This window comes from Cetorhinus maximus, chromosome 2, assembly GCF_964194155.1.
Source record: "Cetorhinus maximus chromosome 2, sCetMax3.hap1.1, whole genome shotgun sequence".
Taxonomy (NCBI): Eukaryota; Metazoa; Chordata; class Chondrichthyes; order Lamniformes; family Cetorhinidae; genus Cetorhinus; species Cetorhinus maximus.
In genome coordinates, this window is record NC_135880.1 from 185,855,854 (window position 1) to 185,882,240 (window position 26,387).

A 26,387-nucleotide genomic window follows, 5' to 3' on the forward strand; every position below is an offset into this window, starting at 1 on the left:
TATATTACGCCCCCCCCACAATCCCTCATGCTCTAAATTTGTTTACTAACCTGTGTGAAGCCTTTTTAAAAGCTTTATGAAAATCCAAGTACACCACATCTACTGGTTCCCTCTTATCTATTCTACTAGTTACATCCTCCAAAAACTCCAACAGGTTTTCCCTTTCATAAATCTATGTTGACTCTGCCCAGCCTGACCGTTATTTTCTAAGTTATCACGTCCTTTCTCATAGATTCTTGCATTTTCCTGACTACTGATTCAGTCTGTAGTTTCTCGTTTTCTCTCTCGTTTTTTCTCCTTTCTTAAATAATGTTAAATTTACAACCTTCTAATCTGCATAAACTATTCCAGAATCTATAGAATTTTGGAAGATGACCACCAATGAATCCACTGCCCAAGAACCTGTCCAAGCACCTGAAGCAAAATGTGAACATTTGCCTGGTGATACATCGGGTTGTAATAAGATTCCCTTGTACCATTCTTGAGATTCAGTGGTGGAGTACCTCAGAGGTATTATCAGCCATGTTTGAAGATGGTACCCTTTGTCCTCTGGTTACCACCCTTTACAGCTGGTTCCAGATCTGGAAAGGTTGAAACATGTTGGACTGCCACAGTATGAAAGCATCATGACAGGTTCTAGGAATCTGGTTGTCCCAGACAGTCATGAATCTTTTTTGTGGTGCACACCACATTTATGCTCGTCAAAGCTCCTGGTTATCTGGGACTGCCCAGATTGCCCTGCATGAGCGGATTGCCTTGTGTGAGCAGGTTGTTCTGGGGATGGCTGGTGTGCTCCGGTTGAATGAGGGCTGACTGGATTGCTCTGTGTGAGCAGCTTGATTTGGGTGCTGGAATTGCCCCTTGTGTGCAGTGAATGACACCCTGTACCTGTGGGAATCCAGACAGATGCAAATGGACTCATTCTGGCTGCTATCATCACAGTTTTATATACCTCCCAACCCTGGAAAACAATCCATCAGAAACCTGCTTTATGCATTTATGTGCAGCAGAGTGCAAAATCTTTGCTATGTCACCTGCAAGGAGCTAAGCGCACATTTATTGAGGGTGGTAGCAACTTTCACAGCTAGTGGTAATGCATGGATACAATGCCCAGCAGTGAGCAGCTTGTCTCTGGAAGGCTGCAGATGTCTGCAACCACCAGACATAAGAACCTCACCCTTCAGTAGCACTGCTCCTCTAATAAGTTAAAGATGCTGAGACCCCATCTGCTAGGTGGATGGTGCTTCCTGCAATTTCACACCCTCTATTGCTCCCTTCTCTGTTCACCACCAGCAGTTTCCTCCACAGCATTTGCTTGCTGCTATGACCCTCGCTCTCCTCTTCTTTCCAGATGAGACCTTAAGCAGTGTCTGCTCTCTCAGGGGGAAGTCAGTAATCCCATGATTTGTGGGAGCTTGCTGTGTTTCCCACAACAGTGATTACAGTTCCAAAGTTACTTCTTTACCTGTAAAGCACTTTGGGACACTGGGGTCATGAAAGGCACTATATCAATATAGTCTTTCTTCTAGAGTTCAATCTAACTTTCCTCTCTGCCCTGAATACAAAGGAATTTACTGGGGCTCCCTGTAGACCAAAGGGTCTGTGAGCATTCAGGAACACCCAAAGGAGAGGAAGCCTGGCCTGTGTGCACCCAAAGGAGAGGCAGTCCAGCCTGCGAACACCCAAAGGAGAGGCAGTCCAGCCTGCGAACACCCAAAGGAGAGGCAGTCCAGCCTGCGAACACCCAAAGGAGAGGCAGTCCAGCCTGCGAACACCCAAAGGAGAGGCAGTCCAGCCTGCGAACACCCAAAGGAGAGGCAGTCCAGCCTGCGAACACCCAAAGGAGAGGCAGCCCAGCCTGTGTGTACCCAAAGGAGATGCAGTCCAGCCTGCATACACCCAAAGGAGAGGCAGTTCAGCCTGTATGCACCAAAAAGAGAGGCAGTCCAGCTTGCATACACCCAAAGGAGAGGCAGGCCAGCCTGTGTGTACCCAAAGGAGAGGCAGTCCAGCCTGTGTACACCCAAAGGAGAGGCAGTTCAGCCTGTGTGCACCCAAAGGAGAGGCAATCCAGCCTACGTACACCCAAAGGAGAGGCAGTCCAGCCTGCGTACATCCAAAGGAGAGGCAGTCCAGCCTGTGTGCACTCAAAGGCAGCTGAGTGTAACCTGTTCAAACCCAAAGAAGATGCAACCTGGGCTGTGAGCACAAAATGGAGGAGAAGCTGGCCCATGAACACACTAAGGAGACAGAACACAGCCTGTGAGCACCAGACGGAAATACAACCTGACAACTGAGCACCCAAAGGAGATGCAGCCTAGCCAGGGAGCACCTAAAGGAAACGCAGAACAACTGTCTGCACTCAAAAGAGGTTTGTTATTTGCTTGTTTTTTTTTCAGTAGAATTTTGGACCCTCTAGCTTTTGAGTTTTTTTCCCCGGTTTTGCTCTTTTTTTATTCATTCACAGGATGTGGGCTTCGCTGGCTGGGCCAGCATTTATTGCCCATCCCTAGTTGCCCTTGACCCTGTCAGCAGCCACATTAATGTCTCAGACAGAAGCAATTGATCACTTTGCTCTCTCGACAGCTGCAACCTTTGATTCTACATTATCAGCATTTCCCAGCACAAAGCTGTCTCAGCTTCTCAGTTCATTATCTGTATCAATGTGCATCTCAATCCCTGTTCATTTACTGGCCTTTCACTTTTCTCTCTTCGTAAATTTAAGCTAATCCAAATCTGTATGCCAACTCGCGTCAAGCCTCATTAACCTATCTACCCCTCTCTGCTCACTGGCCTATGTTGGCTCCCGGTCTGACAAGGTATCAATTTAAAAATTCTCATTCTTGTTTTCAAATCCCTTCTTGACCTTGCCATTCCCTGTCTCTGTAATCTCCACCGAGATATTTGCACACCTCCAATTCTGGCACCTTGCACATCCTTGATTTCTGTTGCTCTACTATTGGCATCATGTCTTCACTGCCTAGGCCCTAAGCTCTAGAATTCCCTCCTTAAACCTCTCTTGTCTCTTTACCTCTCTCCTCATTAAATAAGATGTTCCTTCAAACCAACCTCTTCAGCCAAGCTTTTGGTCACCTGCCCTAATATCTCTTTATGTGGCTCAGAGTTAAATTTTGTTTGATAAACACTCCTGCGAAGCACCTTGGGACATTTGCAATTTTGTATCAAAAGCTGCAATCATCCTGTTTTCATTCAATGATCTGTTCCCTTCCTATTCACTCCTTGTATCAGAGATCAGTTTTACTCATCCTATTGTTACTATCAGTTTTCCACAGCTAAGAACAGATGCTTGTTTTTTGGTCCCAATGAGATACATGGTTTTCTACCTGTCCAAATCTTCCTGGATCAGACGCTTGGCATTGGGGCTGTTCTCGTGTTTCTTCACAATCAGTTGAGCCACTTTGATCGATCGATTGTAGGCTTTATCCAACTCATCAATAATGAAAAGTAGGTCAGCGATGAGGGTTGGAGTAACAAATACTTTCCAGATCAAAGCTGGAAGATACATGGTCATGCCAATCACCAGCAGAGAGTACGGGAACACCTGTAACAGTAAGAGAATCCCAGTCACACTGATCACCAACAGAGAGTACAGGAATTCAATGCGGAAATTTCTAACCATGTGGTCAAAGCTAATAGCATTTGAGATTAGAGCTAACTTCTAAAGTTTAGAATCATAGGATGGTTACAGCACAGAAGGAGGCCATTCAGCCTGTCGAGTCCATGCTGGCTCTTAGCAAGAGCAATTAATCTACTCCCATTCCTCCATCACCCCTTCCTTTTCCTAGTAGGCCTGCTTTTTTATAGTTTCAGGTGACTATCCAATTCCATTTTGAAAACCATGATTGATCTGCCTCCATCATACTCTCAGGCAGTGCCTTCCAAATCGTAGCCACTTACTATATAAAAAAGTTTTTTCCTCATAGAACCTTTGGTTCTTTTGTCATTCATCTTAAATCAGTGTCCTTTAGTTCTCGATCCTTCCACCAATTGGAACAGTTCCTCTCTATCTACTATGCATAGACCCTTTGTGATTTTGAACAACTCTATCAAATCTCCTCTCAACCTTCTCTAAGGAGAACAACGCAGTTTCTCAAGTCTACCACACAACTGAAGTCCCTCCTCCCTGGAACTATTCTAATAAACCTTTTCTACGTCCTCCCTAATGCCATCATATCTCTAATGCCATCATATCCTTCCTAAATTGGACACAATACTCCAATTGCAGCTGAACCAGTGTTTTATAAAAGGTTACCATGACTTCTTTGCTTTTGTACTCTACGCCTCTATTTATAAAGCCTTTGAAATCACTTTCTCAATCTGCCCTGTCACCTTCGATGATTTCGCATGTACAAGCTCAGGTCTCTGTTCCTGCACCCCCTTTAGAATTGTAACCTTTAGTTTATAAAAACAAAAAGCTAAAAGCTACTGCGGATGCTGGAAATCCAAAACAAAAACAGAATTACCTGGAAAAACTCAGCAGGTCTGACAGCATCGGTGGAGAAGAAAAGAGTTGACGTTTTGAGTCCTCATGACCCTTCGGCAGAACTGAAGTATAGTTTATATAAACCTTTAGTTTATATTGCCCGTCCTCATTCTTCACACTTCTCACTTCAGAGGTAAATGGGCATTTCCAAGTTGGCAGGCCGTGACTAGTGGAGTGCCACAAGGATCAGTGCTAGTACCTTAGCTATTTACAATTTATATTAATGACTTAGATGAAGAGACAGAAAGTAATGTATCTAAGTTTGTTGATGGTACAAATACAAGGGGAATGCCAGCTGTGAGGAGCACACTAAGAGACTGCAAAGAGATGTGGACAGGATAAATGAGTAGCAAATGGAGGGAAAGTGTGATGTTATTCATTTTAATCATAAGAATAGAACAGCAGAATTTTAAAAAAACTTGTAAATGGTGATGTTCAGGAGACTTGGGTTTAGTTGTACAAGCAACACAGAAAGTTAGCATTCAGGTACAGCAAGCAATTAGGAAGGCCAATGAATATTGGCCTTTATTGCAAGGGGATTGGAGTACAAGAATAAAGAAGTCTTGCTACAATTGTACAAAGCTATGAAGTGACCACACCTTGAAGTCTGTTTGTAATTTTGGTCTCCATATTTAAGGAATGTTATGCTTGCTTTGGAGGCAGTACAAAGAAGGTTCACTAGATTGATCCCTGGGATTTGAGGGTTGTCCTATGATTGAGTAAATTGGATCTTTATTCTCTGGGGTTTAAAAGAATAAGAGGTGACCTCATTGTAACATGCAAGATTATGAAGGGACTTGACAGGGTAGATACTGAGAGGTTGTTTTCCCTGGCTTGGGAATCCAGAACACGGAGGCACAATCTCAGGATAAGGGGCTGATCGTTTAGGACTGAGATGAGGAGAAATTTCTGCACTCAAAATGTTGTGAATCTTTGGAATTCTCTACCCCAGAGGGTTGTGGATGTGCCATTGTTAAATATATTTAAGGTTGAAATAGGCAGATTTTTGGTCTTTCAGGGATTCAAGGAATATGAGGAGCGGGTGAGAAAGTGGAGTTGAAGCCCATGTTCAACCATATCAAATTGAATAATAGAGCAGGATCGACAGGCCATGTGGTCTTCTCCTGCTCCCATTTCTTATGTCCTTATGAAGCGTGGTGCTCAAACTGAATACAGTACTCCATATTGGGTCAGGCCAAGGTTCTGTACAACTGAAGCATAACTTTCTGCCCTTTGTATTCCAGCCCCTGAAAAGCCAACATATTAATCCTTTTTAGTACCTGTGTACTAATTTAAGTACTAGGTGCACAATTTTTGCAACTATTTATGTTCCTTTGTAACTTTCATCTACACAACTTACTGTCCCTCCAAACTAGCAACTGACAGGATTGTAGTTTTCTGATTTCTTTATTCCTACACCCAAGGCACAGTTGTAAAGAGTGTGCAGGGACAGAGGGACATGGTGGTGCATGTGCATAGATCTTTGAAGATGGCAGGACATTTGAGAGAGTGGTTAGCAAACCATATGCATATAGCAATGCACCTTGGGCTTCATAATTAGAGACATTGAGTACAAAAGCATGAAGTTATGCTGAATCTTAAGGCTCTGGTTAGGCCCCAACTAGAGTATTGTGTCCAATTCGTGGTACTACACTTTAGGAAAGATTTGAAGGTCCGTGAGAGGGTGCAGAATAGATTTACCAGAATGGTCCCAGGGATGGGGATTTTAGTTACAAGGGGCAGAATTTTTCCCTCATTGGACAGGCACACGCCCGACTCGAACAGAAGTAAAATAGTGCACGATGACGTCGGGCGAGTGTCCTAACGTCATCGCGCACTCTTGTGATATTTTGCTCGGTGGGCGCGCTGCCACCTCTTGTGCGCACCTGCCAACAATTAAGAGGCCTATTAAGGCCCTTAATCAATTAATTAAATCAAATTTGTCTCTGTTCGTCCAACTATTCGGTTGGCGGGTGGGCGAATAGGCCAGGCGGCCTTTGCACTTTTAACGAAACTTCATCCATGGGTGGGATGAGGTTTCGGACAGTGAATAAAAAACAGAAAAAAAGTTTTATAACTCATTTCTAACATGTCCCTGCTCATGTGTCAGAATCACATGAGGGGACATGTTTTCCTTATTTTTGAAATCTTTCCTTTTTTTTCCCTCTGTGTCTTCAAGGAGCTTTCACTGAGCACACCCCCACGCATGCTCACACTTCAGTGCTCGCGCTTCTGCCGCCCCCACCCCAGAAACGCTGAGGCTCTGAAAGCGCCTTTCACCTGGCCAGCCAGTGTGAAATCGTGCTCGGGGCCCGATCGCGGGCAGCGGTCGGTTTTGCAGCTGCTCCCGGGCCCGGCCACTGCGCCTGCCCAACGAGGTAAAAATTCTGCCCAAGGTTAGGTTGGAAAAGAACAAAGAAAAGTACAGTACAGGAACAGGCCCTTCGGCCCTCCAAGCCTGCGCCGATCATATTGCCCATCAACTAAAACATTTTGCACTTCCGGGGTCCATATCCTTCTATTCCCATCCTATTCATGTATTTGTCAAGCTGCCTCTTAAACACCACTATCGTACCTGCTTCCACCACCTCCTCTGGCAGCGAATTCCAGACACTCACTACTGTCTGCGTAAAAAACTTGCCCCGCACATCTCCTCTATAGTTTTCTCCTCTCACCTTAAATCTATGTCCCCATGTAATTGACTCTTCCACCCTGGGAAAAAGCTTCTGACTATCTACTCTGTCCATGCCACTCATAATTTTGTAAACTATCAAGTCGCCCCTCAATCTCCATCGCTCTAGTGAGAACAATCCGAGTTTCTCCAACCTCTCCTCATAGCTAATAACCTTCAGACCAGGCAGCATTTTGGTAAACCTCCTCTGCACCCTCTCCAACGCCTCTATATCCTTTAAAGGGGGGTTTGTTCTCCTTGGAGCAAAGGAGATTGAGGGGAGATTTTGATAGAAGTGTACAAGATTATGAGAAGTTTGGATAAGGTAGATAAGGAAAAATTGTTTCCATTAGCTGATGGTACAAGGACTAGGAGACACAAATTTAAGGTTTTGGGCAAGAAATGCAGGGGTGATGTAAAGAAGAATTTTTTTTACACAACAGGTGGTATTGACCTGGAACACACTGCCTATAAAGGTGATGGGAAGCAAAGATGATTAACGAATTCAAAGGTAAATTGGATGGCCACTTGAAGGAAATATACTTACAGGGTTATGGGGAAAGAACAGAAGAATGAGACTGACTGGATTATTTGACAGAGAGATGACGTGGACTTGATGGGCTGAAAGCCCTCCTTCTTTGTTGTAATATGACTAACAGACTGGCAAACATAGAAAATAGGAAAATACAAGCCTGCTCCGCCAATCAATATGGTCATGGCTGATCCTCTATCTCAACGCCATACTCCTGCTCTCTCCTCAAACCCCTTGAAGCCGTTAGAATCCAGAAATCTATCTATCTCTTTCTTAAATATATGTTCAACAGAACTAAGTAAAAATAGGAAAGGGGTGAAATATAAGCTGGTTTAAGTAGTGGGGGGGAGGTTGGGACAAGAAACGCTAGATAAAGGCCAGTGATAGGTGGAAATAACCAAAAGATGTCAGACAAAAGGACAAAGAGGTGTTGAAGGTGGTGATATTATCTAAAGGAATGTGCTAATTAAGGGTGGAAAGCAGGACGAGCAAGGTACAGATAGCCCTAGTGGGGGTGGAGTGGGGTGAAGGAATCGAAAAAGGCTAAAAGGTAGAGATAAAACAATGGATGGAAATACATTTAAAAATAATGGAAATAGGTGGGAAAAGAAAAATCTATATAAATTATTGGGAAAAACAAAAAGGAGGAGGAAAAAAACAGAAAGGGGGTGGGGATGGAAGAGAGAGTTCATGATCTAAAATTGTTGAACTCAATATTCAGTCCGGAAGGCTGTAAAGTGCCTAGTCGGAAGATAAGGTGCTGTTCCTTCAGTTTGCGTTGAGCTTCACTGGAACAGTGTAGCAAGCCAAGGACGGACATGTGGGCATGAGAGCAGGGTGGAGTGTTGAAGTGGCAAGCGACAGGGTGGTCTGGGTAATGCTTGCGGACAGACCGAAGGTGTTCTGCAAAGCGGTCACCCAGTCTGCGTTTGGTCTCTCCAATGTAGAGGAAACCGCATTGGGAGCAACGAATGCAGTAGACTTAAGTTGAGGGAAGTGCAAGTGAAATGCTGCTTCACTTGAAAAGAGTGTTTGGGCCCTTGGATGGTGAGGAGAGGGGAAGTGAAGGGGCAGGTGATGCATCTTCTGCAGTTGCATGGGAAGGTGCCGTGGGAGGGAGTTGAGGAGTAGGCGGTGATGGAGGAGTTGACCAGGGTGTCACGGAGGGAACGATCCCTACCGAATGCCACCAGGGGGGGTGAAGGGAAGATATGTTTGGTGGTGGCATCATGCTGGAGTTGGCGGAAATGGTGGAGGATGATCCTTTGAATGCGGAGGCTGGTGGGATGATAAGTGAGGACAAGGGGGACGCTATCATGTTTCTGGGAGGGAGGAGAAGGTGTGAGGGCGGATGCGCGGGAGATAGGCCGGACACGGTTGAGGGCCCTGTCAGCCACCCTGGGTGGAAAACCTCTGTTAAGGAAGAAGGAGGACATGTCAGAGGAACTGTTTTTGAAAGTGGCATCATCAGAACAGATGCAACGGAGGCGAAGGAACTAAGAGAATGGGATGGAGTCCTTACAGGAAGCGGGGTGTGAGGAGCTGTAGTCGAGGTGGCTGTGGAAGTCGGTAGGCTTGTAATGGATATTGGTGGACAGTCTATCACCAGAAATTGAGACAGAGAGGTCAAGGAAGGGAAGGGAAGTGTCAGAGATGGACCATGTGAAAATTGGAAGCAAAATTACTAAATTTTTCCAGGTCCAGACGAGAGCATGAAGCAGCACCGAAGTAATCATCGATGTACTGGAGAAAGAGTTGTGGGAGGGGGCCGGAGTAGGACTGGAACAAAGAATGTTCCACATACCCCATAAAGAGACAGGCATAGCTGGGGCCCATGCGGGTACCCATAGCCACACCTTTTATTTAGAGGAAGTGAGAGGAGTTAAAGGAGAAATTGTTCAGTGTGAGAACAAGTTCAGCCAGACGGAGGAGAGTAGTGGTGGATGGGGATTGTTCGGGCCTCTTTTCGAGGAAGAAGCGGAGAGCCACCAGACCATCCCGGTGGGGGATGGAGGTGTAGAGGGATTGGACGTCCATGGTGAAGAGGAGGCGGTTGGGGCCAGGGAACTGGAAATTGTTGATGTGATGTAGGGTGTCAGAGGAATCACGGATGTAGGTGGGAAGGGACTGGACAAGGGGAGAGAGAAGGGAGTCAAGATAGCGAGAAATGAGTTCCATGGGGCAGGAACAGGTTGACACGATCGGTCTGCCGGGACAGTTCTGTTTGTGGATTTTGGGTAGGAGGTAGAAGCAGGCCGTCCGAAGTTGGGCGACTATCAGGTTGGAAGCTGTGGAAGGAAGATCTCCAAAGGAGATGAGGTCAGTGACAGTCCTGGAAACAATGGCTTGATGTTCAGTGGTGGGGTCATGGTCCAGGGAGAGATAGGAGGAAGTATCTGCGAGTTGACGCTCAGCCTCTGCGAGGTAGAGGTCAGTGCGCCAGACAACAACTGCACCACCCTTGTCAGCGAGTTTGATGACAATGTCAGGGTTGGACCTGAGAGAACAGAGTGCAGCAACTTCAGAGAGAGACAGGTTAGAATAGGTGAGAGGAGCAGAGAAATTGAGACGGCTAATGTCACGCCGACAGTTCTCAATGAAAAGATCAAGAGAAGGTAAGAATCCAGAGGGAGGGGTCCAGGTGGAGGGAGAATATTGGAGGTGGGTAAAAGGATCCGTTGAAACGGGGAGAGGATTCCTGCCCAAAGAAGTGAACACGGAGACGAAGGCAGCTGAAGATGAGTTCAGCATCGTGCCGAGCCCGAAATTCATTGAGATGAGGGCGTAAGGGTATGAAACTAAGTCCTTTGCTGAGCACTGAACGTTCAACGTCGGAGAGGGGAAGGTCAGGGGGTATGGTGAATACACGGCCAGGGACAGAGGGACAGGCAGGGGTGGAGGGTCCTGGATGGGTGTTGGTGTCGATGAGTTGTTGGAGCTTGCGTTCATTAGCACTTGAGAGAAAGAGAAAAAGTTTCTTGTTGAGGCGTCGGATGAGACGAAGAATAAAAAGAAACTGGGGCCACGCGCAGCTTTGATAAAGGGTGCGGCAGTGCTGCTGGAGGGAGAGGTTGAGTGTGTTCATATGGCGGTGCATGGCACTGAGTGTGGATCTCAGAATGCGACGAGAACAGCAGTCCGAGGAGTATTGTATGTCCCGGAGATACCTGTAATCCTGGGTGGGTTCGAAACATGAGGGATGGAATTTCAGTTGAAATCCACGTGGGGTAAGTTGGAGACAGAGACAGTCACTGAGAAAGGAAATATGGCTGTGAAAGCGGGTTTTAGTAAACACCTTGTCAAACACCAGGAAAGAACTTCTTCAAGGTAGGCATTCCTTGAAGAGAAGTGGCAGTCAATTAAACACAGTCCTTGGCTTGCTGCATTGTTCCAGTGAAGCTCAACGCAAACTGGAGCAACAGCATCTCATCTTCCGACTAGGCACTTTACAGCCTTCCGGACTGAATATTGAGTTCAACAATTTTAGATCATGAACTCTCTCTTCCATCCCCACCCCCTTTCTGTTTTTTTCCTCCTCCTTTTTGTTTTTCCCAATAATTTATATAGATTTTTCTTTTCCCACCTATTTCCATTATTTTTAAATGTATTTCCATCCATTGTTTTATCTCTACCTTTTAGCCTTTTTCGATTCCTTCACCCCACTCCACCCCCACTAGGGCTATCTGTACCTTGTTTGTCCTGCTTTCTACCCTTAATTAGCACATTCCTTTAGATAATGTCACCACCTTCAACACCTCTTTGTCCTTTTGTCTGTCACATCTTTTGGTTATCTCCACCTATCACTGGCCCTTTTCTTGTCCCAACCCCAGCAACCCCCCAACCCCCCCAAACCAGCTTATATTTCACCCCTTTCCTATTTTTACTTAGTTCTGTTGAAGGGTCATGAGGACTCAAAACGTCAACTGTGCTCTTCTCCACCGATGCTGCCTGACCTGCTGAGTTTTTCCAGGTATTTTTGTTTTTGTTTTTGTTTTGGATTTCCAGCATCCGTAGTTCTTTGCTTTTATGAAATAGATGGGGTCAGGAGGTACACAGAGTCAAAGTGACAACCAGTTGCTCATATGGTGAGCACAGAACTAGTTTAGATCTATGCACACAGGCCATAGCATATCAAATGCACACCATGAAATGCCTAACATAAGGTCATGAAATATGCAGTGCAGGAGAATTAAATACAAGGTGAGATTGTGAGAGATTTGTTGCAGCACCGTGAGATTTACAATTAGAACCATGAGATATTTAAATCAGCTTCTTCCAACACCTGCAGTTTTACAGCAGAACTAATATTTAACATCCCTCAGATAATCTTTTCTAACATATAGAATATATGTATATTTATATACATGTATGTTAGAAACGATATATACACATATATATTGGCATTTTAGAGGAGCTATCAAGAATGTATACATATAAAAAGGTGACTAAAAGGGTGTTATCAAGGTGCAGTATGTCAGGATATGTTTATGCATATAACAATGCTATGGAGGCTCAGGGAGAAAATTTCCCCAGAAAATGCACTAGAGTCTCTGAAGTGATCAAAATTTGAGCTTCAACATCGATTTAGCTTGCCTTTAGTTCACCATCTTGGTGAAGGAGTTGAAGTGTGTTAGGAATGGAGGATTGTTACAGCTCTGAATGATAATTGAATTGTCTGCAAGTGTTCATTAAAGAGGCTACATGGCATTTTCGTGGCTAACATTTCAATTAAACTCCTCTCCGAACAGCGACTAACTGAACAGGAGTAAATAATTTATTGGTGAGGATTGCAAGCAGCAATTGTTGGTTCACAAATACTAGACGGACGCCACTTTTAGCCGAGACAGTATCTTGTGGGTTGGTGGTGCAAAGAGGCAGAGAGCACTTTGATATCCCCCCATCTTTTTCAGTGCAAGTCAAATACAGATTAAGCACTTAAAGTTATGCTTAGCTTTCACTGTTCACTTGCTGTTGGAGATTTGAACAGGAATTTTGAAAATTGGGAGACTGGCATATTTTGTCAAGACCTCATCAACATTTTATCAACATTTATTCCAGAAATTCTCTGAGGACTGCACATAAAGAGAATGAGTACTGTAGGAATCACGAGAGCAAGGGGAATTCTTGGCCGTAGGTGTCTTGCTAGGGTGTGGCCTGTTGGAGAAATGGAAGCACCAACTGCTGCAAGAGAAAGGAACAGGATGTAGAGGGCATCCTTCCAATTCTGGACCACTTGTACCAGGATTCCAGTCCCTGGTCCGAGAATCTGTGCATCCTTTACCTCAGTCCCTGAGCCATCCTGAAACCTGCTGCTGAGTGTCAGGGTACTTAAAGCCTTTAGTGGAAGTGCAAGGATGGACCCCTTATAAACTACTCAATGGGAATTGCATCTAACCAATATGTGAGTGCTAAACCTGCAGATGTCTGTTTTAACGTCTCCAGACAAGATTAAATCATGGTAATCACTAAGTAGACCCAAAATTGCATATTAAATCCAGACTTTCAAACAGTCTTATTAGCACAGTAACATTTGGTATCAGTTTTCACTCTTTCGCTAAAGTAATCCCTTCAATCTACAAAGATGAACTGTTCTATTTCAATCTCACATTAAATGTTGGTAAAGGGTTAATATTGGACACCAGTGCCAAGTGTGCTTAGTACCTTGTGAATCCAGAGTGATGTCTGCACGCTGCCACTGGTTTGGAGATGACGATGGAGTAGAGTCTCCCAACAGTACAAATCCACATAAGTGGCCTGCTTCAGCGAGAAGTTACTGGGAGGAAAACAAGTGATTTGTGATTCTGAAAAATAGATAATGAAAGTATGAATTTTCATCTGCATTCCTTGTTTCTGAGTCTGGCTGTAAGTCTCCTGATTATTCCTGATCAACCAATCACACACCAGCCTAGAGCACAGAGCAAGGCCAGCAGTGATGCATTACTGATCAGTCAATCACACTGGAGCCCAGGACAATGCTCAGTAACCTCCACCTTTCAGCTATCAGATTCCAATGAAAAGGTGGGATGTAGGTAGAAAATGTAAATTATTACTGGATTTTATACACAGGGGCACTAAATATAAAGGCAAGCAACTGAAATTTTGTTTGTACAAATTGTTAGTTACACCACAATTGAAGTATATTGTGTAGCTTTTGGCAACCCAACAATTCCTTCGAGTATCAGAACCGTTATGATGGTACTGGGCTGAGAATGGGTGGTGATGATAAAGGCTCAAAAACTAGGTGATTTTTTTTCATTATTGTAAGAAAGTTAAGGATGTTTTGATAATTATGAAAGATTTTGGGATGGTTAATTTAAAAAGAGACATGTCGAAGCTTTTCATCTTGCACTGATCAGGACACTTTGCAAGAACACCAATATAAGGGGAAAACATCAATTTATACTGTATGTGAAGAGAGTTCTGATTGGTTGGCAAGTGGACTCTGATTGGTAGAGGCGTTGCTATGGAGAATGCACCAGTGATGGTGACTGACAGTTAACTGCCAAGCATTGCTTGAAATTTAAACCAGGCAGCTTGACCCTGATTGGTCAAGGCATTTCCCTGAGGAATGAGTCAGCTAATGACTGTCACTTACTTTGTTTAGCTGAAACAGGTGCAATGTGTGCACATGTTCTTTCTTTCTGCAAAGAACAGGGCCCTGTGTGTTAATATAGGTGGTTTCCAGTACACACAAATGCACCACACTGCGAGTCTGACTGACAATCTCAAATTGGCTGTCAGCGTAATTCTTAGCACACTGAGGATTATTTAGCAAATGTTGTCCAATCGCAGAATCACATCTAATGTTGGACACTGTGTTTTGAATTTTGCAAGCAGGGCTGGTTGCGTACGGTCTGTACCCTGCTCATTGCGAACAGCAGCTGGGATATGCTGTTTGATATGATCCACCAGTCTTTGGGGTGTACGGCCTACATACCTAACATCACACTGGCTCTGAAATTCATCTACCACATTGCTCATTTGTGTGCTAGGTAGAATGTCTTATTGGCTTGATGGCAGCATCCTGTTAGTGGTGAATGCCACTCGTGTTGCTACTGCAAAGTATCAGCGTGAAACAGCTAGTTTCACCTGTTGCTCAAATTTTTGAGATACTTTTCCCTTCCAGGGTAATCTGAGATAGACTGGGCAATCTTCAGGGCTGAACGTGACAGCCTTAGGCCCATTCATGAGTTTGTGTGATATACAGCACGAAATGATCTGATCAGAGTAGCCATTATCCTGCAGGTGCCTTTGATGTGCCCTATTTCAGCATCAAACTTACATGGTGAGCAAATGGCTTGGGCCCTAAGAGGTTGCCAATAAGACCAATCTTATGTGGAACTGTAAGAATCCCAACACGTATATTGACCAGTGAAGGTAGGCTTGCGGTAGACCATGGTAGAGAACCCCCTGGCAGATTTCTCGACTAGTATGTCAAGGAAGGGGAGTTAATTTGACTGCTCCATTTCAAAGGTGAATTTGAGCACGGGATGGAGCCCATTAAGACATGTAAGGAAATTATTACATGCAGCTGCAGATTTAAATATAGCAAATGTATCATCCACATATCAGAATATTCAAGAGGTGGGAAGTTAGGTGTCATTCCATCGAAGACACATTTCTCATGGAACCAAACAAAGATGTTTGTGAGCTGTGGGCCTAGAGGGGATCCCATGGCAACACCATCTATTTGGGCATACATGGTATCATTAAAACTGAACTCAACTGCGCGAGTTGCCGAGTCCATAAGTTCCATGAATGTTGATTAACGCAATGGTAGTGGGTCTAGATTGTCATGATGTAGTGCTGCAGCGCAAATATCTATGGCCTCCTTAAGTGAAACATTGGTGAATAGCCTAGTAATGTCAAATGAGCACATGGACATAGCATTGCTATCGATATGCAAGATCTGTATAGCCTTTGCAAATGTGAAAGAGTCCTTCACTGTGTATGTGGAAAATTTGGTCAAAACTGATTGTAACAATTCGCCCAACCATTTGGCCAATTCATATTGTGCAGAACCGGTCACAGATAAGATAGGGCATAGAGGGACATCACTTTTTTGTGTGTTGGGCGGCCCATACATACGCGGACGTAGCGAACCATGAGGACAAACCCTGTCATATATATCAACAGACCCTGTCATATATACAAGCAGAGTAGCTACATTTCAGAAGTATTTAATTGGCTATAAAGCACTTCAGGAGATCCTGTGGCCATGAAAGGTGCCATATAAATGCAAGTCTTTTGTTGTTATTGCACTTAGTGAGACGAACACATGCTCAGCTGCAGGCAGCCATTATTGTACTAACTTTATTTACACCTACCCAACAGAGAGGGCAGCAGAGAGCACAATATAACAAAATGCTCATCTTACAAATATACTACGTCTTTCTTTCTTTTTGCAGTGCTGTAGGAAACTGCACCATGTCCTATGTACAGAAACACCAGAGATAGGGCCATGTGCCACTACAAAGAGGTACTGTTCCGATAGCTCATCGCTCTTACACAAGTCCAGCAAGCATTTTTTTTTAGCTTACTTTCGAGCAAGGCTGTCCGGCCATGTTGAGCAGCAGGTTCAGTGGATATGAATTTAGACCTGCCATTAAGAATGGCGTGCATTTTATTGATATAGTCATGCTTGTAAGGATGACTATTCCTGTCCCTTTGTCAGGTTTACTGATGTGAATGTCTTAAGGCCTCATAACGCTGTAAGACATTCGCGTTGCATGTGAAAGTCAGCCTGGTCATTCGGAATCCCACAAATGCTGCGCTAGATCAGCTAGGCGCGCTTTCAAGAATTCAGCTTCTTCAGTGGACTCTGGTTTGTGGCGAGGTAGTTGGAAGTAGAGGAGTTCGAACTCAGCAAATATCTCTTCCCATTTGATTTGGGATGAAGGCACACCAAAATTGAAACCATGTGTAAGAACAAACTCCTCACTTTCTGAGAGTAAATGGGCAGAGAGATCTGTTACGTGTTTAGTGGTATCACATACAACACAAATGTCTTACTGTTAAGGGGCCTTAAGACCAACCCGAACATGGTGGCCTGATATCTGTGCTTATTTTTATTTAATTTTTTAAAAGTTGCTGAGAGGGCACTTCACAATGAAAACACCCTCTCTCCTTTATCCGGAACAACAGGCTGCAGCTCTTTCCATGCTGGAAGGCCTCCTATTGGTCCTCCAGCTTCGAAAGCCAGAGAAGCAAGAGGCAACCCTGCCCAAGGTGCCAGCCCCCTGCCTTTCTTCTCCAATTAAAGATGCATCCGTTTCTTCAGTCAAACAGTAATTTATTAATGGCATCATGATGTGTTTAAATGAGGCCAATGCTTGCCCAAACCTGCCTCCATTTCCACCCTGTGGCCATAAATTGGCCAGGCAACCTGCCCGCCGGCCAATTAGCAGCTTGCCTCTGAAAATCAGGGGCTGTGAGTACTTCACCCCCAGTGGGCAGTGGGGTTATGGGGGGGTGTTTGGAACCCAGAAAGAGTCACAATTTCAGTTTTCCTGACACTGGAAGGAAAAATCAGACCTGTGATTTAGGTGAAATGAAGCAGACTGTGTCAGGAACAGACGGAGAGTTAAATAATGAGCATTAGTGACCAAAGCAACAGCAGGGCAAAATAGCAAAAACTTAAAATTAAAGGTGCTATATCTGAATACATGAAGCACTTATAACAAGATAAATGAATTAGTGGCACACAAAAGAAAGAGATAAATGAGTTTGATCTTGTAGCCATTGTTGAGACATGGTTTCAAGGTGTTCAACATTGCAAACTACATATTCCTGGGTATGTGACTAGGGGAAAAGATAACCAAAATGGAAAAGGAGATGGGTGAGCTCTGATCATAAAGGATGAGATAAAGGTAATGGAAGTATCTTAGCCCAGCAAATCAGGATGTAAAGTCACAAGAGCAGAAAATACTGGAGGGAGTAGGTTGTCAGGCCCCTAGCAGTCATCATATTGTTAGATTGAGTACATATCAGGAAATTGGAGAAGCATGTAATAATCATGGGGTGCTGTAATTTTATTAAATTTTATAGACTAGGCAAACAAAATTGGCAAAAGTAGCTTGGAAGATGAGTTCGTGGAATGCATTTGAGACAGTTTTCTAGAGCAATGTGTCGAGGAGCCAGTTGTGGAACAGGCTATTTTAGATCTGGTATTGTGTAATGAGACTGGGTTAATTAGTAACCATGGCTAACTAGAGTGTTTTAGATTAGAAGAGGCTTACAATGTTGCCGGAAATTGTACTAGGCCTGAGGATTTAAAAAATCAGCAAAGGATGACCAAAGCATTATTGCAGAGGAAAAAAATACAATATGGCAGTAAACTAGTAAGAACTATCATAAGAGGTTTTACAAGTATGGGGCAAAGGACGAGATTAGAGGGAGAGATAGAAGAAATTATAGTGGCAAATAAGAAAATGGCAGAGACGTTAAACATATTTTGTGTATGTCTTCAAGCTGCACAGTAGAAGACACAAAGAACATACTGGAGAACCAAGGGTCAGTGAGAGTAGTGAACTTAAAGTAATTAATATCACTAAAGAAAAGGTGCTGGAGAAATTAGTGGGACTAAAGACCGACAAATCCCTTGATCGTGATGGCCTGCATCCTGGGTTTTAAAACAAGTGACAGCAGAGTTAACAGATGCATCGGTTTTGATCTTCCAGAAATCCTTAGATTCTGGAACGGTCCCCATGAATTATAATGTAGCAAACATAACTCCACTGTTAACTTTCCTCTTTGGCAGGAAGAATGGAAAAATTGAATATTTCCTAAAAGGTGAGACGTTGGTAAATGTTGGTATGCAGAGGGATTTTGGAGTGCTTGTATACAAATCACAGAAAGTTAACATGAAGGTACAGTGAGCAAATTAGCTTTTATTGTAAGGGGTTGGAGTATGAGTAAAGAGCAATTATACAGGGCTTTGGTGAAACCATGCTTGAAGTACTGTGTGTTGCAGTTTTGGTCCCCCTACCTAAGGAAGAATTTACTTGCCTTAAGAGGGTGTGCAAAAAATGTTCACTAGATTGACTCCTGGGATGAGAGGGCTGTCGTCTGAGAGATTGAGTAACATGGGCCTGTATTCTTTGAAGTTTAGAAGAATGAGAGGTAATGTCCCTGAAACACATAAGATTCTAAGTGGGTTGGACAGGGTAGATGCTGACAGGCTGTTTCACCTGTCTGAAGAATCTAAAGATAGGGCTCATAGTCTCAGGATAAGGGGATGAGGAGAAATTGCTTCTGTCACAGTGTTACGAACCTTTGAAATTCTCTACCCTAGGGAGTTGTGGTCACACAGTCATTGAGTATATTCAAGACTAAGGGTGGAATTGTCCCAGAATTGCACTAAGTGCGGGTAGTGGACGTGTAAAGCAACATTTTACCTGCCGGCTACGATGGTGGATTTTCGCACCGTATTGTCCACTTCCTACCTGATTAATTATGCAGTCACATATCGTCTCGTTGGTGGGCAGACTCTGAATCGCCTTCCACGCCGTTAACCTCACTGATTCCTCAATCCCAGTGCCATATCTAAACGCAGCCGCCCATAATTCTCAATGCTTGCAGCCCAGGACTGCTCTAGTGAAGACATGACCCTGAACACCAAGAAGAGTTCAGTGACTCATCGCTGGAATGTCTCTTGGAGGCCAGCAATCTCACCACTCTGGCTTGGGAGGCGGTGGCAGTGGTGGTCACTGCCAACGCTGCACAGAAGAGGTTGGCCATTCAGTGCAGAAAGAGGATGAATGATCGCAACCTTGCTGCCAGGGTAAGGCAACCATATCATTCTAAACTCTCACAATCATAAGGCCATCACACATTCACTGGCATCTCACTCAACGCCAGCTCAAGGGACATCACCACTCACTCTCTCACATGAACATCTCCATCTGGCCTCACCTCAGCCCTCGCCATCTTGACGCCATTTGCACAGATCAACATGTGCCCCTCCCCGCCCTCACCCCACACACACACACACACACACACACTGGGATATTCCCCTTCCCCAGTATAGCCCTCGTCCTGCAGCCTCTTCCTTTGCCTGAGGCCACTTCTCCCCCTTCCCCAAGCAAGCACTAGTCCTATAGCCATTGAAAAGCTACCCCCACCTTACGGCCGGTCTGGTAGGTGAGCCCCCCTAAAAGTGATGTGGTGCTGCCTGTGAAGCCTGGTATGATGATCACATATGCTGCCAGAGGCAAGGTAGGCAAACAAACATTGTCCCGAGCGAAGTGCCAGGCTCCCGTTGCTTATGTACAGTTGTGAAACACATCGATGTGCAATCATGCTGACGTGAGCTCATGATCCAGCGTGGAGGGATGATTCTGCTGAGCAGGGCTTATAATGAGATTCTAACGTGTTGAAATTAGGTTCCCGACATGTGGTGGTGGGAAACGTGGCCTGCCATTGTGGACGATCGCAAATTGGTTTTACGACGATGTGAAACCGATTTTTGCGACCTTCCGATATTTTCTGCTCCCACCCGCTATGATGTCCACCGCAAACGGGAGTGCATGATTCCGCCCTAAGATTAAGAGACTTTTGGGTACTATGGGATGGGGATGGTCTGATGGCTCTCCGCTTCTTCCTTGAACAGAGGCCCAAATAATCCCCATCCACCACTACTCTCCTCCGTCTGTCTGAACTTGTTCTCACACTGAACAATTTCTCCTTAAACTCCTCTCACTTCCTCCAAATAAAAGGTGTGGCTATGGGTACCCACATGGGCCCCAGTTATGTCTGTCTCTTTATGGGGTATGTGAAACATTCCTTGTTCCAGTCCTAATCCGGCCCCCTCCCACAACTCTTTCTCCGGTACATCGATGATTACTTCGGTGCTGCTTCATGCTCTCGTCTGGACCTGGAAAAATTTAGTAATTTTGCTTCCAATTTCCACCCTCCATCATTTTCACATGGTCCATCTCTGACACTTCCCTTCCCTTCCTTGACCTCTCTGTCTCAATTTCTGGTGATAGACTGTCCACCAATATTCATTACCAGCCTACCGACTCCCACAGCTACCTCGACTACAGCTCCTCACATCCCGCTTCCTGTAAGGACTCCATCCCATTCTCTCAGTTCCTTCGCCTCCGTCGCATCTGTTCTGATGATGCCACTTTCCAAAACAGTTCCTCTGACACGTCTTCCTTCTTCCTTAACCGAGGTTTTCCACCCAGGGTGGTTGACAGGGCCCTCAACTGTGTCCGGCCCATCTCCCGTACATCCGCCCTCACACCTTCTCCTCCCTCCCAGAAACATGATAGGATCCCCCTTGTCCTCACTTATCACCCCACCAGCCTCCACATTCAAAGGATCATCCTCCGCCATTTCCGCCAACTCCAGCATGATGCCACCATCAAACACATCTTCCTTTCACCCGCAACCCCCCCCCCCGACCCCCCCTTCGGCGGCATTCCGCAGGGATCGTTCCCTCCGGGACACCCTGGTCCACTCCTCCATCACCCCCTACAACTCAACCCCCTTCCACGGCACCTTCCCATGCAACCGCAGAAGGTGCAACACCTGCCCCTTTACTTCTCCTCTCCTCACCGTCCAAGGGCCCAAACACTCCTTTCAAGTGAAGCAGCATTTCACTTGCACTTCCCTCAATTTAGTCTACTGCATTTGTTGCTCCCAATGCGGTTTCCTCTACATTGGAGAGACCAAACACAGACTGGGTGACCGCTTTGCAGAACACCTTCGGTCTGTCCGCAAGCATGACCCAAACCTCCCTGTCGCTTGCCATTTCAACACTCCACCCTGCTCTCAGGCCCACGTGTCCGACCTTGGCTTGCTGCATTGTTCCAGTGAAGCTCAACGCAAACTGGAGGAACAGCACCTCATCTTCCGACTAGGCACTTTACAGCCTTCCGGACTGAATATTGAGTTCAACAATTTTAGATCATGAACTCTCTCCTCCATCCCCACCCACTTTCCAATCCCCCCTTTTTTTTCCCAATAATTTATATAGATTTTTTTTTCCCCACCTATTCCCATTATTTTTAAATATATTTCCATCCATTGTTTTATCTCTACCTTTTAGCCTATTTCGATCCCTTCCCTTCACCCCACCCCCACTAGGGCTATCTGTACCTTGCTTGTCCTGGTTTCTACCCTTAATTAGCACATTCCTTAGATAATATCACTACCTTCAACACCTCTTTGTCCTTTTGTCTATGACATCTTTTGGCAATCTCCACCTAACACTAGCCCTCTATCCAGCTCTACCACAGCCCCCTCCCTCCCCCTTAAACCAGCTTATATTTCACCTCTTTTCTATTTTTACTTAGTTCTGTTGAAGAGTCATACGGACTCGAAACATTAACTGTGTTCCCCTCCGCAGATGCTGCCAGACCTGCTGAGTTTTTCCAGGTATTTTTATTTTTGTTTTGGATTTCCAGCATCCGCAGTTTTTTGCTTTTATCTTATAGAAAACTGGAAGTCTCTACCTCAAAAGGCTCTGGATGTTGGGGGTCAGTTGAAATTTTCAGGACTGAGATCAATAGATTTTTGTTGATAAGTGTATTAAGGGATGTGAAACAAAGGCAGGAAAATTGAGTTCAGGTACAAATCAGGCATAGAGGTGTCAGCTGTGGCTCAGTTCATAGCACTTTGAATCAGAGGGTTGTGGGTTCACGTCCCACTCCCGGAAACCAAGAACTGTGAATGTACTCGAAAGAGTTACAATCTGTGACTGTTGATAACTCGAAAGAGTTACAAATCAGGCATGATCTAATTGAATAGCAGAACAGGCTTGAGAGGCTGATAAGACTACCCCTGGTTGTATAAGGGGAGTTGGTAACCTCAGTTACCAACAGATCAAATAAATGCCTTTATGACTGTTGTCACAACAGGTAGAATAAGCACATTACAAGATCTGGTAAAGGCAGACAAAAACAAATCAATTTAAATGGATTAAATTACCTTCTCCTGTTCCAAAATTCCTAGTTTATTATGCTTCATTAAACAGTCATTAACTAGCCATTTAAAAGCGTTAACTGATAATTAGATATAATTCAACAGGCATAATGCATTAACCAAGTATGAACTGACCATCAACTATGCATTAACTAGGCATTTAGGAAGCATTAACAGTGCATTAACGATATATTAACTAACCGGAATCAATCTTACCATTATTCAGTAAGCATGAACTATCAGTAATGCCTTAATTATCAATTAGCTCATTATTAATGCTTATTAGCTAACATTTAACCATTGATTAATGAACCATTCAGTGATCAATTTTAAAGCTAGTTAAGCGAAATGGATTGAAACTCACTCAGAGAGATTTCTTTCGCCAGTGCAGCTGAGACCAGGAGAAGAGGGAGTCCCACAGAGATAAATTTAATCATTCGATCAGTGGCCAGTTCTAAGCGCAAGCCCTTGGCCTGCAAATCCTTTGGCTCCCGGATGAGAGAATCAGATAAAATAAACTCCGTTGTTATACTGGCTAAAGACATTCTGACTGAGAATGGGAACGATAATAGACACAGAGGTACAAAGCAGTAGAGGCACAGAAAGGAAAGGTAGACCACTACAAAATTTAACCAAAGCAATGAAAGGGTCACAGGAACTCAAATAAAATGAGAACAACACTATATCAGAGAGTTTTGTTTAAAATCAAATAACATAGAGAACAAGGAAACATGAAATAGATGGTGTTCAGCACACATATGAGGAGAGATGCAGCAAAGCAGTGGGACTGATGGAATCTGACTCTGCTAGGAGATTATATAAGCAAAGGGGCTGGACCTGAACTAATTACAAACTTCACTGTGCCAGGAACCAGAGACCTTGTCATATAGTGGAACCGACTACAGTAAATGAGAAGGAGAAACAGATACCACATTCCTTGCTGCCCAGAGCTTCGCAATCTTAACCAGACCAACCCAACCCTAAACACAGAGTAACAGTGTCAGATTAGAGGCTTCATGACAGGACCTCTGAGGCAATTTGGAGCAAAACAGCTATTTATGGAGCGACCCAGCTTCCAGTTCCACGCACAGCTCAGAGTAAATGCAGCTTTCACAAATCAAACCAGATTGGTTCGGCTCAATGGCTACAGGCATGACCACATCAAAGCACTGCTGTTTGGGCAGAATTGAAAGCAGATTGGGTACACTGAGAAATTGGAGAATTCAGGATGAAACCTTACAGCTAGCATATTGCAAAGGTTCACCAATGATGTTTTAAGGGTTCACCAAGCATATAATGTAAGGGTGCACCAACAGTCCTGCAAGGACTATGCATTCTGCAAAAAAGTGACATGTTACAGGTGCTGGAAATCTGTATGAGAAACAAAAAGTGCTGGAAACTCTCAACAGGTCAGGCAGCATCTGTAAGGAGAGCAGGGAAGTTGATAGTTCATATCAATGTTCTCTCTAAGATCTGCACATACACAGCTGCACAGCAATCTGGAATGTGCCACGCATTGTATTAAACAAGTTGTTCAGTACAGCAAGCTTAAGTAAGAGGAGGAGCTGAACATCAAACCCCAACTACAACTTGGGGGAGACGGTGGCGTATGTCTGTGGGCTGGTAATTCAAAGGCCAAGGCTAATGTTCTGGGGGCATTATTTCAAATCCCACCATGGCAGATGGCGGAATTTGAATTCAATTAATAAATCTGGAATTAAAAAGCTTAGTTGTAGTCTCATAGTATATAGTCTCATGGCGTCATGTCAAACATAGGCAAGGAAATCTGTGCTGGTTATCACTGACCACACTGTCCCCTACCCCCAATCTCCTCAGCTGATGAATCAGTCCTTCTCCATGTTGAACACCACTTGGAGGAAGCACTGAGGGTGGCTAGATCACTGAATGTACTCTGCATGGGGGAACTTAAATGTCCATCACCAGCAGTGGCTCAGTAGCACATTAGTGATTGTGCTGACCGAGTCCTAAAGGACATAGCTGCTAGAATGGGTCTGCGGCAGGAGGTGAGGGAGCCAACAAGAGGGAGAAACTTAAATAGTCCCGTCTTCACCAATCTACTTCTCCCAGATGCATCTGTCCATGACAGTATTGATAGAAGTGGCCACCAAATAGTCCTTGTGGAGACAAAGTCACCTTTTCAAAATGAGGAGACCCTCCATTGTGTTGTGTGGCACTACCACTGAGCTAAATGGGATAGACTCAGAACAGAGCTAGCAACTCAAAACTGGTATCCATGTGGGTGTTACTGGCAAGGCCAGCATTCATTGCCCATCCCTAATTGCCCATGAATCAAGTGGCTTGCCACACCATAGCAGAGGGCCATTAAAAGTCAACTATATTGTTGTAGGTCTGGAGGCACATGTAGGCCAGACCAGGTAAAGATGGCAGATTTCCTTCCCTGGTGAACATTAGGGTTATTATGACAATTGATGATAGTTTCAAAACTAGCTTTATATTCTCGATTGAATTTAAATTCCACCAGCTGCTGTGGTGGGATTTGAACCCTTGCTGCCAGAGCATTAGTCTGGTCTCTGGAGTACTGGTCCAGTAACATTACCACTACACCACCATCTCCCCAGTTCAACGAGAGTGCAGGAGGGCATGCCAGGAGCAGCACCAGGCATACCTAAAAATGATGTGAGAACCCCGTGAAGCTACAACACAGGACTATTTGCATGACAAGCAGCATAAGCAACATGCGATCCCACAACCAACAGATCAGGTCTATGCTGCCACATCCTGCAACATCCAGTGGTGAGTGGTGTTAGACAATTAAACAACTAATTGGAGGAGTCCATCAAATGTCTCCATCCTCAATGATGGGGGAGCCCAGCACATCAGTGCAAAAGACAAGGCTGAAGCATTTGCAGCCATCTTCAGTCAGAAATGCCGAGTGGATGATACATCTCAGCCTCTTCCTGAGGTCCCAGCAGCACAGATGCTATATGGCATAAAATGAAATCCAAAAGCTTTATTCTTTTGCCATATTTAAAAATGAATTTTCTGCTGAACCAAAAAGGATGGCTGCTACAAGTCACATAACCACAGGATTGATCCTTTGTTCTGGGAGCTACCACCAGGAATTACAAGAACAAAAGAATTCCTCTCTCAGCCTGTGGAATCTCATCTCATTGTACAGACCCCTTGTAATCAACGGAGATGGACGAAGTGCAGGTGAACCGGCTCCCCAATCTGAGCTATCAGAAGAGAGAGAGATTGAAACTTGTTACGCCTGCAGAGCTGTTAACAGACTCATCTTACGCTTGGGACTGTTCAAGTCCATTTCAAAAGGGGACCATTGAGGGGACAATGCAATTCTGGCCAGAAGCATAGAAACTGATTGTTAAGGTACAATTAACCATTAATGAGCCATGTTACATCACCCAAGCCTCTGGCCTCTTGGGCAGTTTTAATGTTACATCTTTGCCCTTACGCTACACTGCTGTTTTAACATCAACTGAAAAGAACTCCAGCATACCGGCTGAGCAATTCCATGAAACCTGGTAGATTTTTAAAAGTCTCTGATCAACATCTGCCAAGCGGTCTAAGCTCAGAAAGCCCATCGTGTTGTAGCGTCATTCGTTTCAAGAATTTCTGTGTTGCTGTCCCCAACCAGAAACTCATCGCAACTGAACTCAGCCATGAAAGAAATACTCTCTGGGCTTTGACTACTTGGACACTGGGAATCATGTGAACAAATTTTCATTTCTGTGGTTCTTGTGCTGTTA

The 26,387-nt window shown here is 44.5% G+C and overlaps 1 protein-coding gene across 1 annotated transcript in view; it reads right to left on the bottom strand.

Annotated features, from left to right (window-relative positions):
• Window positions 1-23,411, bottom strand: part of LOC144690856 (pannexin-3-like) — a 43,306-nt gene extending 19,895 nt beyond the window's left edge. Inside the window, exons 1-3 of the mRNA XM_078558707.1 lie at window positions 23,003-23,411; window positions 13,369-13,508; window positions 3,345-3,562 (exon numbers count right to left, since the gene is read on the bottom strand). Coding sequence (XP_078414833.1) covers window positions 3,345-3,562; window positions 13,369-13,508; window positions 23,003-23,183 — 539 coding nt within the window. The 5' untranslated portion in view covers window positions 23,184-23,411. The remainder of the gene's footprint in view (window positions 1-3,344; window positions 3,563-13,368; window positions 13,509-23,002) is intronic.
• Window positions 23,412-26,387: the final 2,976 nt, after the last annotated feature.